Source organism: Drosophila busckii, chromosome X (assembly GCF_011750605.1).
Source record: "Drosophila busckii strain San Diego stock center, stock number 13000-0081.31 chromosome X, ASM1175060v1, whole genome shotgun sequence".
Taxonomy (NCBI): Eukaryota; Metazoa; Arthropoda; class Insecta; order Diptera; family Drosophilidae; genus Drosophila; species Drosophila busckii.
The window spans coordinates 11,969,131-11,982,489 of record NC_046608.1 but is presented as its reverse complement, the minus strand read 5'-3'; the positions used below and the strand labels follow the sequence as shown (position 1 = coordinate 11,982,489).

Below are 13,359 nucleotides of genomic sequence, written 5' to 3'. Positions count from 1 at the left end.
AAATTATTTAATTAAATGTTTTTAAAATATAAACTTTTTCTAATTTCTAAACATTACTTTTGCTTAAAATTTGTGTTGCGTCTTCGATTTAAAACTAGGGCAGCTTATACAAAATTCGATTAATTAATTAAAGAAACAGTTTTTTAAAGTTGTAGAGTCTATAGCAAAAAAAATTACAAACAAATCTGAGGCAACATGGCACTGTAAACTTGATATCTAAATATTATATATATATTTTTTTTTTCTCTAATTGTTATTTACAAACTTCAAGCTGCTCGCATATTTTTTAGACTGTTAGATTCTTAACTGCTTAAAGCTTAAAAATTAAAAAAAAAAATAGTTAAGGAGCATTATTGAAAGTGATTTTGAATTGATTTGAAATTCTGAAATATTCAAGTCATTATAATTTTCAGAAATACTCCTTATATAATATGACTATTGTAGCAAGCTTATGTGTGACGAGGGGGGGAACGTTTATAGTAGCAACGATTATATATACAATAAGTCTGTTATAGTATTTACATAAATACTGCCAATGGGGGAGACAGCTCGTTTCATTTTATTATCCTCGGTTGATTGCTGATCCTTTTGGGGTGCGTGGGCGGGGGCGTGGGCTGGGGCTGCGCGTATTCCATTAACTGCTATAATTCTCGGTGGGTGCCGCTGGAATTCGAGCAGCGATTAAAGACTTGCTGTGCCGTTCCAGCGCATAGTTGGCGCCGGCAGACTCATTGGCGCGTTGGCTCAACGTTCGAGGCTTATAGCTGGCACCACTTGGCAGCTCCAGCTCCTGTCTATATCCATGTCCATTGACATGCTTTTGTTTATTGTTGTTGCCTCGCTGCTCCTCGTTCGTTCTCGGCACACTGCCGTACTTGGCCTGCAGATATTCCTGCACATTGATATTATATTTGCTGCGTGATGAATTGTTGCCCATGCCGCCGCCACCGCCGCCGCCTGCGCTGCCCGGCAACAGCACGGGCAGCTCATTAGTTGCGTTGCCGTTGCCAGCTCCACGCAGCGTTGAAATCTTGCCACGATACTCTGGCAACAAATCCGGTTGATAGTCAAACTCGTGAGTTATTCGTGCTTCACTGTGGCTCTCACTACTCAGCGCCAATCGGCTGCTCGCACGGCTTAGCTCGCCCGCTGTGGGCCTGAGGCTGAGCGTATCTGTAAGATACATATGTTGAAAAAATCTTATAGACAGTTGCACAATTTAATTTAAAAGAGCTTAGTGCTGCCACAGCAATCGAAAGAGAGATTGATTAGTTTGAAGTCGCTTAAACCAAAATCGTGGGAGTAACTTAAACAGATTTTAATGCGTATGTTTGTTTCATTTATAAAAATGTCGTAAAATGTAACTCAATCTAAAATTGCGAATTTCTATTGCTGGCAGCTTAGACTGTGATAAATATTCATATACATATTATATATATTTTTAATTTTATCGTTTTCTTTAATCATTGTCTATATGTAGCCGATTGTTAAACAGAACATTTCTTTCTTTTCTTCAAAGTCTATAAGCTTAATATTCTATTCAACTAAGTTATATATATATATATATATATCTCCCACATCGGTTATCTATCAACTGGGCTTACCAAGACTTCTTTCAATATATAAATTTATAGTTAGCTTAGCTTCAAATTTCAGTAGAGCAATCTTCGTTTCTTTTTTTTATGTGTATTTGTTTTAATGCAGATTTTTTTCTCACTATTTTTGTCTTATCTATATTAGCTATATTTATTATTGCTATATTTGTATTTCGCTTACCTGTGGATTTCTGCTTCAAGTAGAGATCATTGAGCTGCTGACGCTGAGCTGAGCGCTTTGCCAGCGTTGAGGTTGCTCCAGTTCCCAGCAAGATGACATCCGCGTATTTGCTATGCGCCTGTTGCATGTCATTTGTGGGCGTGGCAGTAGTTGAAGTCTCTTGTAGACGATCCGTAGTCGGGTGATGCTTGTAGCTGCTCAGCGAAGTGTTCTCAACAGCAGCAGCAGCATCAGAAGCGGCAGCAGCACCTGATGCGGCGCTGGGCGAGGTGTCCACAGTGCTGGCAATGACAATGTTGGGGGCGCCATTGAGTGGGTCAGATGTTGACGTGCTGGTAAGCTGCTGCTGGGGTGAGAGATTCAGTTGATGCAGATGCGCATGATGCTGGCTGGGATGCAGCTGCTTGAAGCGGCGATAGATGCAGCAGGTGATCATGGAGAGCAGCACAGAGACGCTGAGCAGACCCAAGGACATGAGGCAAATGACCACAAAGAGATTGCTATGCAGCAGCAAATCCCGCGAGTTGGACTTTTGCACCAGTAGACTCATTTGGACGGCATCCTTGCCGCCGGCATTCTCCGCCAGGCAGGTATAGATGCCCTCATCGCTCTTGACAGCGCCCAGAATAGTGAGACGCGAAATGAATATGTTGCCAGCTGGTGCCAGCTGCTGTCCCAGTTGTCCCAGTTGCTGCTGCTGCTGCTGCTCGCGTAGCAATTGAATGTGGACGCGTTCGTTGTCGCCATTGGAGCGATAGAGCTGCTTGTTGTAGTCCCAGGCGACAATCGTGTTGGGTGAGCCGTGCACACGGCAAACGAGCGTGACATTCTCCTTCGATGTGTTGATGCTGGCACCACGTGCTGGATAAATAATCTTGGGCTTGCAGGCAAACGCCTGTGGCTGATCCTCAATCCACAGCATGCCGCGCAGCTCCAGCGGATAGTAGCAGGCAGTGGGTGGCGTATAGAGATTCTGATGCACGACAAAGTCGCGAAACACTTGCAGCTCACAGGTGCAGTTCCAGGGATTCTGATCCAGCGATAGCGCCGTCAGACGCTTCAGTGTATCGAAGCTGGCGGCGCGCAGAAAACTCAAGCGATTGCCATCGAGATAAATTTGCGAGAGCAGCGGCAAATCGCTGAACGCTTGGACATCGATGCGTAGCAAGCGATTATGCTTGAGCTCAATCTTGTGCAGATATTTGAGATTGTGAAACGCATGGGCGTCCAGTGACTGCAGCAGATTACCGTTAAGCAGCAGCGCACGCACTTTGATTAGACGCGCGAAAACATTTGGCTGCAGCTCACGCAGCAGATTATTCGATAAATCTAATTCGATAAGTATTTCCAGCTGCGCAAAGCTGTGCGCATTGATCTGCTGCAAGCTGCTGTTGCGTATGTACAGTTTATGCAAATTCTGGAGTTGCGCTGCTAGAAACGCATTCTGCTCAATGTATGTAATGCGATTGAGCGAGAGATCCAGCACCTGCAGCTCCGAGCTGAGATTTTCGGGCACTGCGCTCAAACTTAAATTGCGACAATCCGCCGTCTTCTTGCCCGAATTCCATTTGCAATGACAATTGCCGCAGTCCATTAGCCAGTCGGCAGCGCAGTCGCCCAGCAGCAGCAGACTGAGCAGCAGCCAAACGGGAGATATGTCGTTTGTATTGCGGCGTCGTCGCCTTAGCTGCATTCTGACTGCGCAGCGTCGTCGTCATCAGCAGCGGCAGCGGCAGTAGCAGCAGCACTTGAAAAATGCCTCATCGCCTGCACTCTCTTACTCGCGCGCGCGTTCTCTCTTCGACGACACGGCACACAAGTGTTTTATTTTTTTTCGTTACGCTACGTTCCGTTCCGTTACGTTTCGCTTTGTTTTGCTTTGTTTTGCTTTGTTTGCTTTACGCCTACACTTTACTCTATTGTTTTGTCTGTCGCTGTGTTGGCGCTGGCGCTGGCGTTGGCGTCAAGTATGTTGAGAGAGTGTCGTGTTGCTGTCTCGCTGTCAACGGCTCTGCCATGGGCCTGTCATGCGGCTCGTGCTCAATTGCAATGCTCTCGACTTTGTTGTTTGGCTGCGTCTTCAGCTTGTTGAGCTTTGCTGCCGCCGTCCTCAGCTGCATTCTCTCACTCACTCTCGTTCTAAGCTGCGCTGTTGCGTTTTAATTGCGTTTTGTGCATAAATGCATTCGATATTCATTATGCTGCGTTCGTTCGCAGCCGAGCATAATTAGTTGGCACATCCTTAGCACTGCAATTAAAAATTTAATGCAAATTATATGCAGACGCATGCAAAGTGTACCACAGAGACTTCAAATTGTGCTTTAAAAACAATGCAGCTAAAGCTATGTGGAAAATGTTTGTATTCAACGCAACTTTGATTTACAATATGCAAGCTTCTTTTGCTATGCAGGCAACGGTATTTTTTTCTCTCACTCTTTTTTATTCAAATATGTATATTTTTCGCTCGCTGCGTTACATTCGCGCGGATTTAAAAAGGAAAAGTAAGCCTTGCCCCGGTTGCATTCATAAATTTATAAAGCGGCGCAGCTGTTGTGTAAAATATTTTTCAGCAGCGTTTAATAAATAAATTTAAATAAAATAGATAAGCTGCGCATGCAAATTACAGCACAGCACAAAAAAAAAAAAACGTTTAAAATTATATCACACTCTATCGCTCTCAATATTGTTGTTGCATTTGCATTTTAAATGTCAGTTTATAAAAATATATTTTTTAAGCCGCTTAAACATGTGCGCGGCTTAAGAAAAAATGTAAGCGCACAAAGCTGGGCGCAGTCGACAGCGTAGACGCTGTACAAAAAAATAAACAGAAGCGAATGCTTAAAAACTTAACAAGCAGTTGAAGCTGTTTAATTTTTGTACAGAGTTTAACTGCAAGTTAAATCAATAAATATGAAATATGTTTTTTATTATATATTAACAAACTTACGCATACATTTTGACAGATGTGTGTTTATTCCAGTTGAGACTTGTACATATTTATAAAGCTTATGCTGAAATTTCTTTGCTATGCTTTTTTTGTTCGAATTAATTGTTTTCCATTTTGTTTGTTCACACTGCTGCAGGGCAAAAACGGAAAGAAAAAAAAGCAAAGCATATAAAATATCAACTCATTGCATTTACAATTGAAATTGAAAAGCAGCCATAAAGCCAATCAATTAACCCTGGCTTTAATTATAGCCCTAATCTATTAATTTGTGCAGCATTCACACCCAACCAACCAACCAACCAACCAATGTCAACTGACTTTAAAATTACGCTAGTTACGGTTTTTTAATTTTCAATTGTGTGTTTTTTGTTGGCTGCACCTGCTGCTGCTGCTGCTGCTGCTGTTGCAAAAAGCGTTAAAAGTGCAAAAATAACTTTGTTTTTGTTGTTGTTCTCGTGTGCAACTCTTACTCTTACTCTCTTTAATCGGATTGCGTTGAATTTGTACACTCGACAAAAAAGTGAGCGTAAAAGTGCTTAAAAGTTCGTCAAGTGCGGGGCGCCCCGCACTTCACACTTTGGCACAATTTACTTGACTTCAGCTTGAGCTAATTTTTTTAATTGAATTTAAGCACATTGTCTTTACTTTATGCTCTCAGCTGAAGTTTCTCAAGCGCTGCTGCTGAGATTCAAGCACATTTATCTTATTGTTTACGCTTGAAATAAACTCTCGAAGAGTTTGAAACTGCAAGTTTTTGGGGTACATAAAAGGATTTAAATATATAAGGAGAGTGAACTTTTTATTAAATCATTGCATTTAATTTCATTTTCATTTTCATTTCAGTTGCAACTTGCAGCTGCAATAAGTCCTTTTGTAAATTTATAAATTGCTCGTTTTATTTATGCAAAAAGCGCACACTAAGCGTTTAACTGCGTTTAAGCTGTTGCAAGTAAATAAAAAGGCATAACTCAAGCTAAAACCATTATGGCGGCTTTAGTTGAATTTCAATTAAATGGGCTGGCAACAAAGTCAAAACTTAGACGAGATTTTAACGTAAATAGAATATTTAAAATAGTGCAAAAAGATTAAGTTACTATAAATGCTACAATTATTTGCTGCTGCTGCGTTTAGTGACAAATTTGATTTTCCTGTAAAGCTAGCACTGCAATTGCAAGCAGTTTGCACTGCTTGTCAAGCAAGCAAGCAAGCAGTGCTGCTGTTTTAGCATTTAGCATGCTAAATTTTTGCTTCAGGTACAGCATTTAAAATTAAATTTTCCAATTAAATAATATTAAATATTTCTTTTTTAATTGTTATAAATCATGGCAAACAACTATGCAGCTCATGCTGTTTTTTGACAAGTTTAAGCTTGAAATAAATTTAATTTATTTAAAAATTATGCGCAAATGAATAATTTAATTATAGTTAAGCTAACAAATGTGCTGCTAATGGCAATTAGGCAGCTATAGCTTTGATTTATTTATTTTAATTGTAGCCTAGAATTGAATTCTATGGTACAATTGCTATAGCCAGAGCAACAAAGGCCTTCAGGCTGAGCTTTGATATAAAGTAAGAGTTGAAAACCTAGCGCGCTTTTGTTGCTAATTTAATGCAGCTGCAAATTATGTTTAGTCCAACGCTTTAAACGCTGCGTTTAGTGTAAGCTTATCAAGCTCAATTATTTGTTAACATGAATTGCGAACGTTTTGTTAATGAGCAGAACTCGCTGGCAGCCAAATGCGTAATATGTGCAATATGTTAAGCCAAATGAACAAGCTTTTAATCAGTTTGACCTTTTGTGTGTGTGTGTGTGTGTGTGTGTGTGTAGGTGTGGGTGTGATAAGCAGACATTAACGACAAGCATGTGCACAAAAATTAAATATGAACGCCAAGAGGTTACGCCTAGGCACAGACAGACGAACAGACGAACAGTTAATACATTTGTTTATATTTTAAGCCATTATTTGTCATGCTCTGGGCTCTGTAATCGGCTTTGTTGCTGTTGGGACTGACAATGACCATGACTGCATTTGTTGCCTGCTTTCTGCACTTTCTTGGCTTGAGCACAAATTGCATTTAAATGCAATTATATGCGTTGTTGCTTGCAAATATTCCAATTATGACTCTTGCGCTCTAACTTGCATTCTCTAATTGTCTTAAGCTCGTATGTGTGTGGCTGTCTGTCTGTTCAACTGTCACATGGTCACAAAGCTATTAACACGTTAAGCACCAGCGGCCACACACACACATGCACACATCACTATGACTTGCTACAAGCAGCAAAAAAAAAAAACATTCCACACGCAAAAAAAAAAACAACAGCAGCAGCAGCAATAAGAACAAAAATAATAGTCAATGCCACTCCCACGCTACGCTTACGAAGAAGCTTTGCGCTTTACACAAACGAAACGAAACGCACACACACATGCACGCGACACGACTTGTGAGCTTTTGTTAACTTGGCTAACAAGCAACTAACGCGACGGTCGCCAATCAACAACTGCATGGTTTTGCTTTTATGAACGCCGCATTTATATGCGTCTAGCTAACAGCAGCTTAACATACTGTTAACAGCGTCGAACGGTACTTTTGCTCTTTTGACTTTGCAGCTCAGTTTAGTTTAAGCGCTTGATCAGCTGCGTTAAGCTTTAGCTTATTACTAATAAACTTTAGTTTTTTAACAATTAGTTTATGCATAAAATTGCTGCATTGCATTTGCTGCTGCTGCTTAAGGGAAATTTGCACCACTTGGTGTGCTCAGGTGCAAGCAGTTGGGCGTATTGAGTGGGTGGCTGGGTGACTGTCGTGTTCTGTCGTCGTCGTCAGAGTTCATAATAAAGATACTGTGCCAAATCCTTGAAAAGTAAACTGAGAAGCTGCCGCTGCCGCTGCCGCCGCCACACTTGGCATATTTAAATACGCAGTGAGCAGAGCGGGAAGCGTATTTAAGCATTAAAAATAAACACACGCCACACACATATCAATGGCCAAAATAATTATAACAACTATGCGAGTCACTAACATTCGCTAGTTAATAACTTTTAATACAAAGCGCAAAGTGACGCTTGCACTTGACTTGGCAGATAGATTGAGATACTTATGCTATGGCAAACTGAATGCAAAACTTTTCACTTATGCTGCTTATGTGCGGCTTGCGGCTTAAACTGGTGCGGCTGGCTGGTTGGTTGGTTTGGCTTAAATTAAAGTTTTATATTGCGCAGCGAGCGAGCGAGCGAGCGAGCGAGCGATTGTCAGTTCAAACTATTTATGAATAATCCGCGTGGGGAGTTTTTTGTCACATCCCTGCGGGGATTATTGGTAACATAAATTATTTTACGACGATGTCCAACAAGTTGTAAAACAAAAACATACACACAGACAGACAGACTGCCAACTGTGTATGTGTGTGTGTGTGTGTTTTTTTTTTTGTGCACATTGATAAATTGTGTAAAAGCATATTTATGCGCTTGACAAAAGAACCTTTTGTTTTGTTAGCTGTTAAGCACATGGCATAAAGCCACACCACAATGGGCCAACAGGCTCGCTCTGGCCTGGCACTGGCTCTGGCTCTGGCGCTTATTTATTTTTGTGGCTAAACAACAATTTACAAACGTCAGCAGCAAATTAATTTCGGAAAATTCTGCTGCTGCTGCAAGTGCTTCAAGTTTCGTTTTTATTAAAATTTATACAAGTGTGCAAACAATAATTACATGTCGATAATATGAATGACACTTAAAAGTATGCAATATTAAGCATTGAGTGCCTATCGATATAATCGATATAGCAATTGTTCAATTGAAAAGTTGAATTGTTGCAATGCCGCCAATATTAGCTGTAGCCGGAATCTATTTGCTAAATAAACGACTCTTAACTGAAATTAATTTACATACAGTTTGCTAATTTATGCCAAACAATGTGTGTGTGTGTGTGTGTGTGTACATTTGGGAAAATTGTGCAATGCTGAGGTACAAGTGGCCAGCGAGGCAACAATGACTTGCATGGCAGTTGTTGCCAAGCGGCTAAATCAGTGGGTGGCGGCAGCTATGCGTATTAAGAGTTGAGTGCGCTTGGTTAGGGCTTGGGGGTTGGGGGGTTGGTCGTGCGGGGCTACATAAATGCCAGTTAGTTGTGAGGCGTTTTTAATAAAACTTTTTTTACTTGTGGCGTAATTAGTTGGTCGATAAAGCGAATACACGAGCACATGTATGCATTGCATAATTTAAAACAAATATTTTTGTAAATTGCAACAGCAAAGCGACAAAAAATTAAGAACAAAACAGCAGCGTTGCTCAACTTTTGTGGCTCGCACGTGAAATCTGTTGTTAAATCACGTATTTAATTAAATACGCCCGTGGACAAAATTGAAAACAAACTTTTAGGCTAAAAAAAAAAACGAGAGAAAAGCAAAATGAAAACAGCTTATGGCCCATCAGAGTAAGCAGAGAACTCACACCCAAGGAGGAGGGTTACAGCCCCACCCACTTGGGTGTTGTTTGTTGTCTAATGAATGTCGCTAATTTGCCTCACCAGCTGTCTCGCTGTCGCTTCTCTAAGTCCAGAAGCTTATGCATGTTGTTGTTGTTGTTGGTTTACAAGATTCTCTAGTCTCTAAGCAATATAATATTGCAATCATGTAAATTAGCCACTTTTTGGGGTCTCGACACTTGCACGAAAACTAATCGAATTTTAATTAAAGCGCCTTTAATGGCTTACAGCCATGTCTGGCTCACTTGCCAATCGAAATTGCCTTATTGACTGCCAGCCAACTCCCTCCCCCCTTGCAGCTTGACTTGCGCCTAGTCAATTTACATTTTTGTTGACAGTAGCAGCTCAAGTTGTTGCATATCATGTGAAACGAAAGCCCAAATTAGTTTTCCCAGCAAAGTATTTGTTTAGCAATTATGTTAAATGAAACACGCATTAAAGCTAAGCTTATGCCAAACTATAATTAAATTTAGGCCTACAGCGTATTGCCAATTGCTGTACACAGCTAAGCGCTCAGCGCTGCTGCTTGCCTCGAAATGTTGCACATTTTTAGGTTTGCGTGCTAGAGTGGAGATTTGAACGTGCCGCCTGATAAAGCATAAACTGCAACTAATTTAGGGCCAATGCGATGGCACGTAACCAACAATGCTCGGCTAGATAATCCTAGAGCGAGCGCGCCAGGTGTGTGTGTGCATCATGCGCTTGTCTTCTTACGCAATGCCGCCAGTCCGCCAGTCCGCCCCCCGCCCATGCCACTTGTGTGGGGCGTGGCATAGCATAAATACGTGCTTATTTAGCTTATTTCAATTTCATTTGCATTGCGCCACTAATTGTTGCACTCAAGCCACAGCCCCAGCCAGACACTCACTGCTCAGTCGGCTACAAAGAGCCACAAAGTAATCAAATTAACTGCACTTCTCACTCTCTCTCTCTCTCGCTGTCTCTCTATTTCTTTCGCTGTCTATCATCATGTGCAATTTCACACCAGGGAATGCTTTAACAAGCTGTTGTTACCGATCATAAGCAGTCGCCGTTGCTCTGCTGGGTGTGCAAGTGGCCCAAGTTGTTCGCAGTTCGACTATTTAATACACTTTGACAAAGTGTTTTATACAAACATCATAAGCTTTAATATTTTGTTTACATTTCTTTAAGCTCTGAGCAACTTAAGTTGCATTTTAAGCCGCTTGAAATAGAGTTCAATTTCCAAAAGCAAAAGCAAACTCAATTCTATTAGTGAAAATTTCGTTAGGGCTACCAAGTTGAACAATCAACTTCACTGCTTGTTTAAAATATTAAATTTAAGTTCATATTCAACTATTTTCAAACATTACCAACGAAACTTGCATTCATTCGATTAGTTCGTATATCTGTCTAATTAATATACGAATAATTTTCAAGCAGCAGCTACAATTAAAAATTAAACAATTAGTGCATAAACTATTAAACATAAAGCAAACAACTATATATCTGGCTCATAAATTATTGCAGTATGGCAGCAGAATTTTTTTTGCATTGAAGCGTATTTTAAAAATGAAATTTAATTTTCATATAATTTGTCTTTTGCACCACCTAAACAACTATTATAGATTCAGTTGCCATATAAGCTTATTATAAGCTAGATCTAGCTTTTTTGAAAGTGAAATGGCTTAAAGAATTTGGAAATTGGCTTGAAATCTAGCTTTTTTTTAATTTTGGTAAATTATCTTCATAATTGCGATGAATGAAATTTGCAGGCACTAAAATTTTTTTTTTCATGTCATGAATTTCGATTTTGTCGCAAATTTAGTATATAGCTTATTCTAGCTTATTTTTTTCCCCCATTCTAGCTTATTTTGCCTTTCAAAATCTGGCATCAGTGCATAGATTAGCTGCTTACCTAAACTTTTCTAATAGTTTCGTATATTTCTATTGACCAGCGCAGCTTAGTGACTCATTCATACTCTACAAAGTGCATTTACTGCCAGCAAATAATAAATATTTGCTTAGTTTATGCTTCTGTATTAGTAAATACTTCACACACACACACACACACACACACACACACATGCATGCATTTATTTATTCAACACTTTGTGCTTTTCTTCAAACATTACTTGCCCCAAAAGAAGTATCAATCATAATCAATCAGTTTGCCATTGTCGCGAAGCTGTTACTAGATTAGCTAATGAGCTTAAGCACATGCGCTCTCTCTCTCTTTCTATGTGTGCTCTTATTGTTATGCAATTAATATGTGTGTGTGTGTGTGCGCGCTTCTTTTTTCAACATTTTCAACGTGCAATGAAAACTTTAATTAATTATTGGCTGCCAGTTTGATTGACTGCCATCAAAGATTAGCGACGACCATTGACGCTTATTAATGATTTAACAGCTCTTTGTGTCGTGGCAGCGTTAATTAGTCAACACAACAATTACTACAGTTACTATCATAAAAAGGCGTAACCAAGCGTCGTCTACATATGTAAGTAGTATAACCAATATAACAACGCAAGTATTATTGTGAAATGGCAGAAACATATGCGTGAGTATTCGAGTTAAAAGTTTCCATATAAACATCAATTATTTAAAGCTACCTATAATTTTATTTATTTTTGTTACGCATCAGTAATGGCACATTTACTTTCAAATACTCTGCAAAACTCGAATTTATTGTATACATTTTATTTTTTATATTATTTTTATTAATTTTCGGGCATTACAATATATAAAACGTATATTACTATCGATAGTATCGATAACAACTATATAAACTGTTGCTACAATTGAGAATTTATTTATTTGCAGTTTAAAAATACGAGAAGTAAGCCAAGCATGACAAAGAAAGCGAAGAGATAATGTTAAAGATGCAGCAAACTGAACAAGTGATAAGCGATAAGTTAGAGACAAGAAGAAGTGAAAGCAAAAGCGATTAAGCAGCAAACTAAAGGTAAGTTAATTCTTTTGATTTCAATTCTTTGCATTTTGATATGCGAATCAAGAGATCAGCTGAGAAATGCGCAAAGCTGAAGCCGAAGCCGAATACAATGGGAATATTGCCTTTGCTCTCGTTCTCGTTCTCGTTCTCTTACTCGTTTTATGGTATTTAGCTAACAAAAAGGGCAGAGCATGGCATTACCCCAAGTATAATTCAAATGCCAATAAAAAAGCGCAAAACGAGAAGGTATAAGGTATAAAAACCTGGTTTACTGCCAGCTCCTCCTGGTAGGTAGCTAAGCAATGCGGACGAAGGGCATTGTCAAGTAGATGGGCGTGAGCGCAAAAAGAAGGCAAAAACTCGTTGCAAACTGACAGCAGTTCAAGTGGCTGTCTGTCTGTCTGTCTGTCTGTCTGTCCGTTTGTCTGTGGCATGGGCGTGGCATAGGCGGGGTGGGGCAGGTGACAATAAGGCTACTAAGGCGCAGCCAAAATGATTGCCTGATAGGTATGTAATTTGAATTAAAGTAGAAAATAAATGCGGCGGCTAAGTAAGTGCGAAAGCGAATGCAAAGCAGCGAAGCAGTTCAAAGAGAAAATTTCCCACAAAAACCGTAACGAATTGTTGTAGCAACAGTTGTTTTGGTCAACAAACTGTTAGGGCCAGCGCCAAGTGGGCCACACACACACACAGGCACACACACACACATGCATGTAACAGTGTTTGCCCTGCAGCGATATGCGAAAACAATCCGCAACTCGGATGCAAGTTAATTATTTTACGAAAGCCTCGCAAGCGAGAATGCTGCAGAGGGGGCGGGGGGTAACGCAAGCGAGCGAGAAAAAGAAAGTTATTAAATATACGGGCGCGCGCGTAGGAGAAAACTTATATTCTTGGCCAAATAGTAGTTTGTAGCCTAGAAACAAGCTGTACGTAGATTGTTTTGGCTAAAGCTGAAGCAACCACACACACACAAACATACAAACATACATACATATATATATATGTATATATGTATATGTGTATGTTTGGCTGACTGGTATTGGGGCCGAGAGTTTGTTTCATGTTTTAAAGATGACGGCTGGGCGGCGCATAAAAGTTGCCTCAACGTGTGCCTGATTTAATGCTCGTCCTGGCCAAGTTGCTGCCACTGCTGTTGTTACTGTTATGGGCTGGCTGGCTGGCTGGCTATCTATCTATACATGTATATTATAATTTATGCAGATGTATATCTGGGGAA

At 40.1% G+C, this 13,359-nt stretch overlaps 1 protein-coding gene across 2 annotated transcripts; it reads right to left on the bottom strand.

Moving 5' to 3' along the window:
- Nucleotides 1-266: 266 nt before the first annotated feature.
- On the bottom strand, nt 267-7,211 carry LOC108605255 (amphoterin-induced protein 1). 2 transcript variants are annotated; one of them, XM_017994878.1, is made up of 4 exons: nt 7,103-7,211; nt 4,724-4,853; nt 1,777-4,024; nt 267-1,173 (listed from the first exon to the last, which is right to left on the bottom strand). In XM_017994878.1, exons 3-4 carry the CDS (start codon nt 3,467-3,469, stop codon nt 635-637), a joined length of 2,232 nt encoding a protein of 743 aa, XP_017850367.1. In that variant the 5' UTR covers nt 3,470-4,024; nt 4,724-4,853; nt 7,103-7,211; the 3' UTR covers nt 267-634. The 2 variants fall into 2 exon arrangements, with proteins under 2 accessions (XP_017850367.1, XP_017850366.1); XM_017994877.1 differs by having other exon boundaries at nt 4,730-4,853.
- Between the last annotated feature and the right edge of the window lie 6,148 nt (nt 7,212-13,359).

Bases quoted from the DNA above. Each gene is read 5' to 3' on its own strand.
- LOC108605255 (XM_017994878.1), bottom strand. From the start codon at position 3,469: ATGCAGCTAAGGCGACGACGCCGCAATACAAACGACATATCTCCCGTT. The intron at 1,174-1,776 runs GTAAGCGAAATA...TGTATCTTACAG, and splicing joins CTTGAAGCAGAAATCCACAG to ATACGCTCAGCCTCAGGCCC.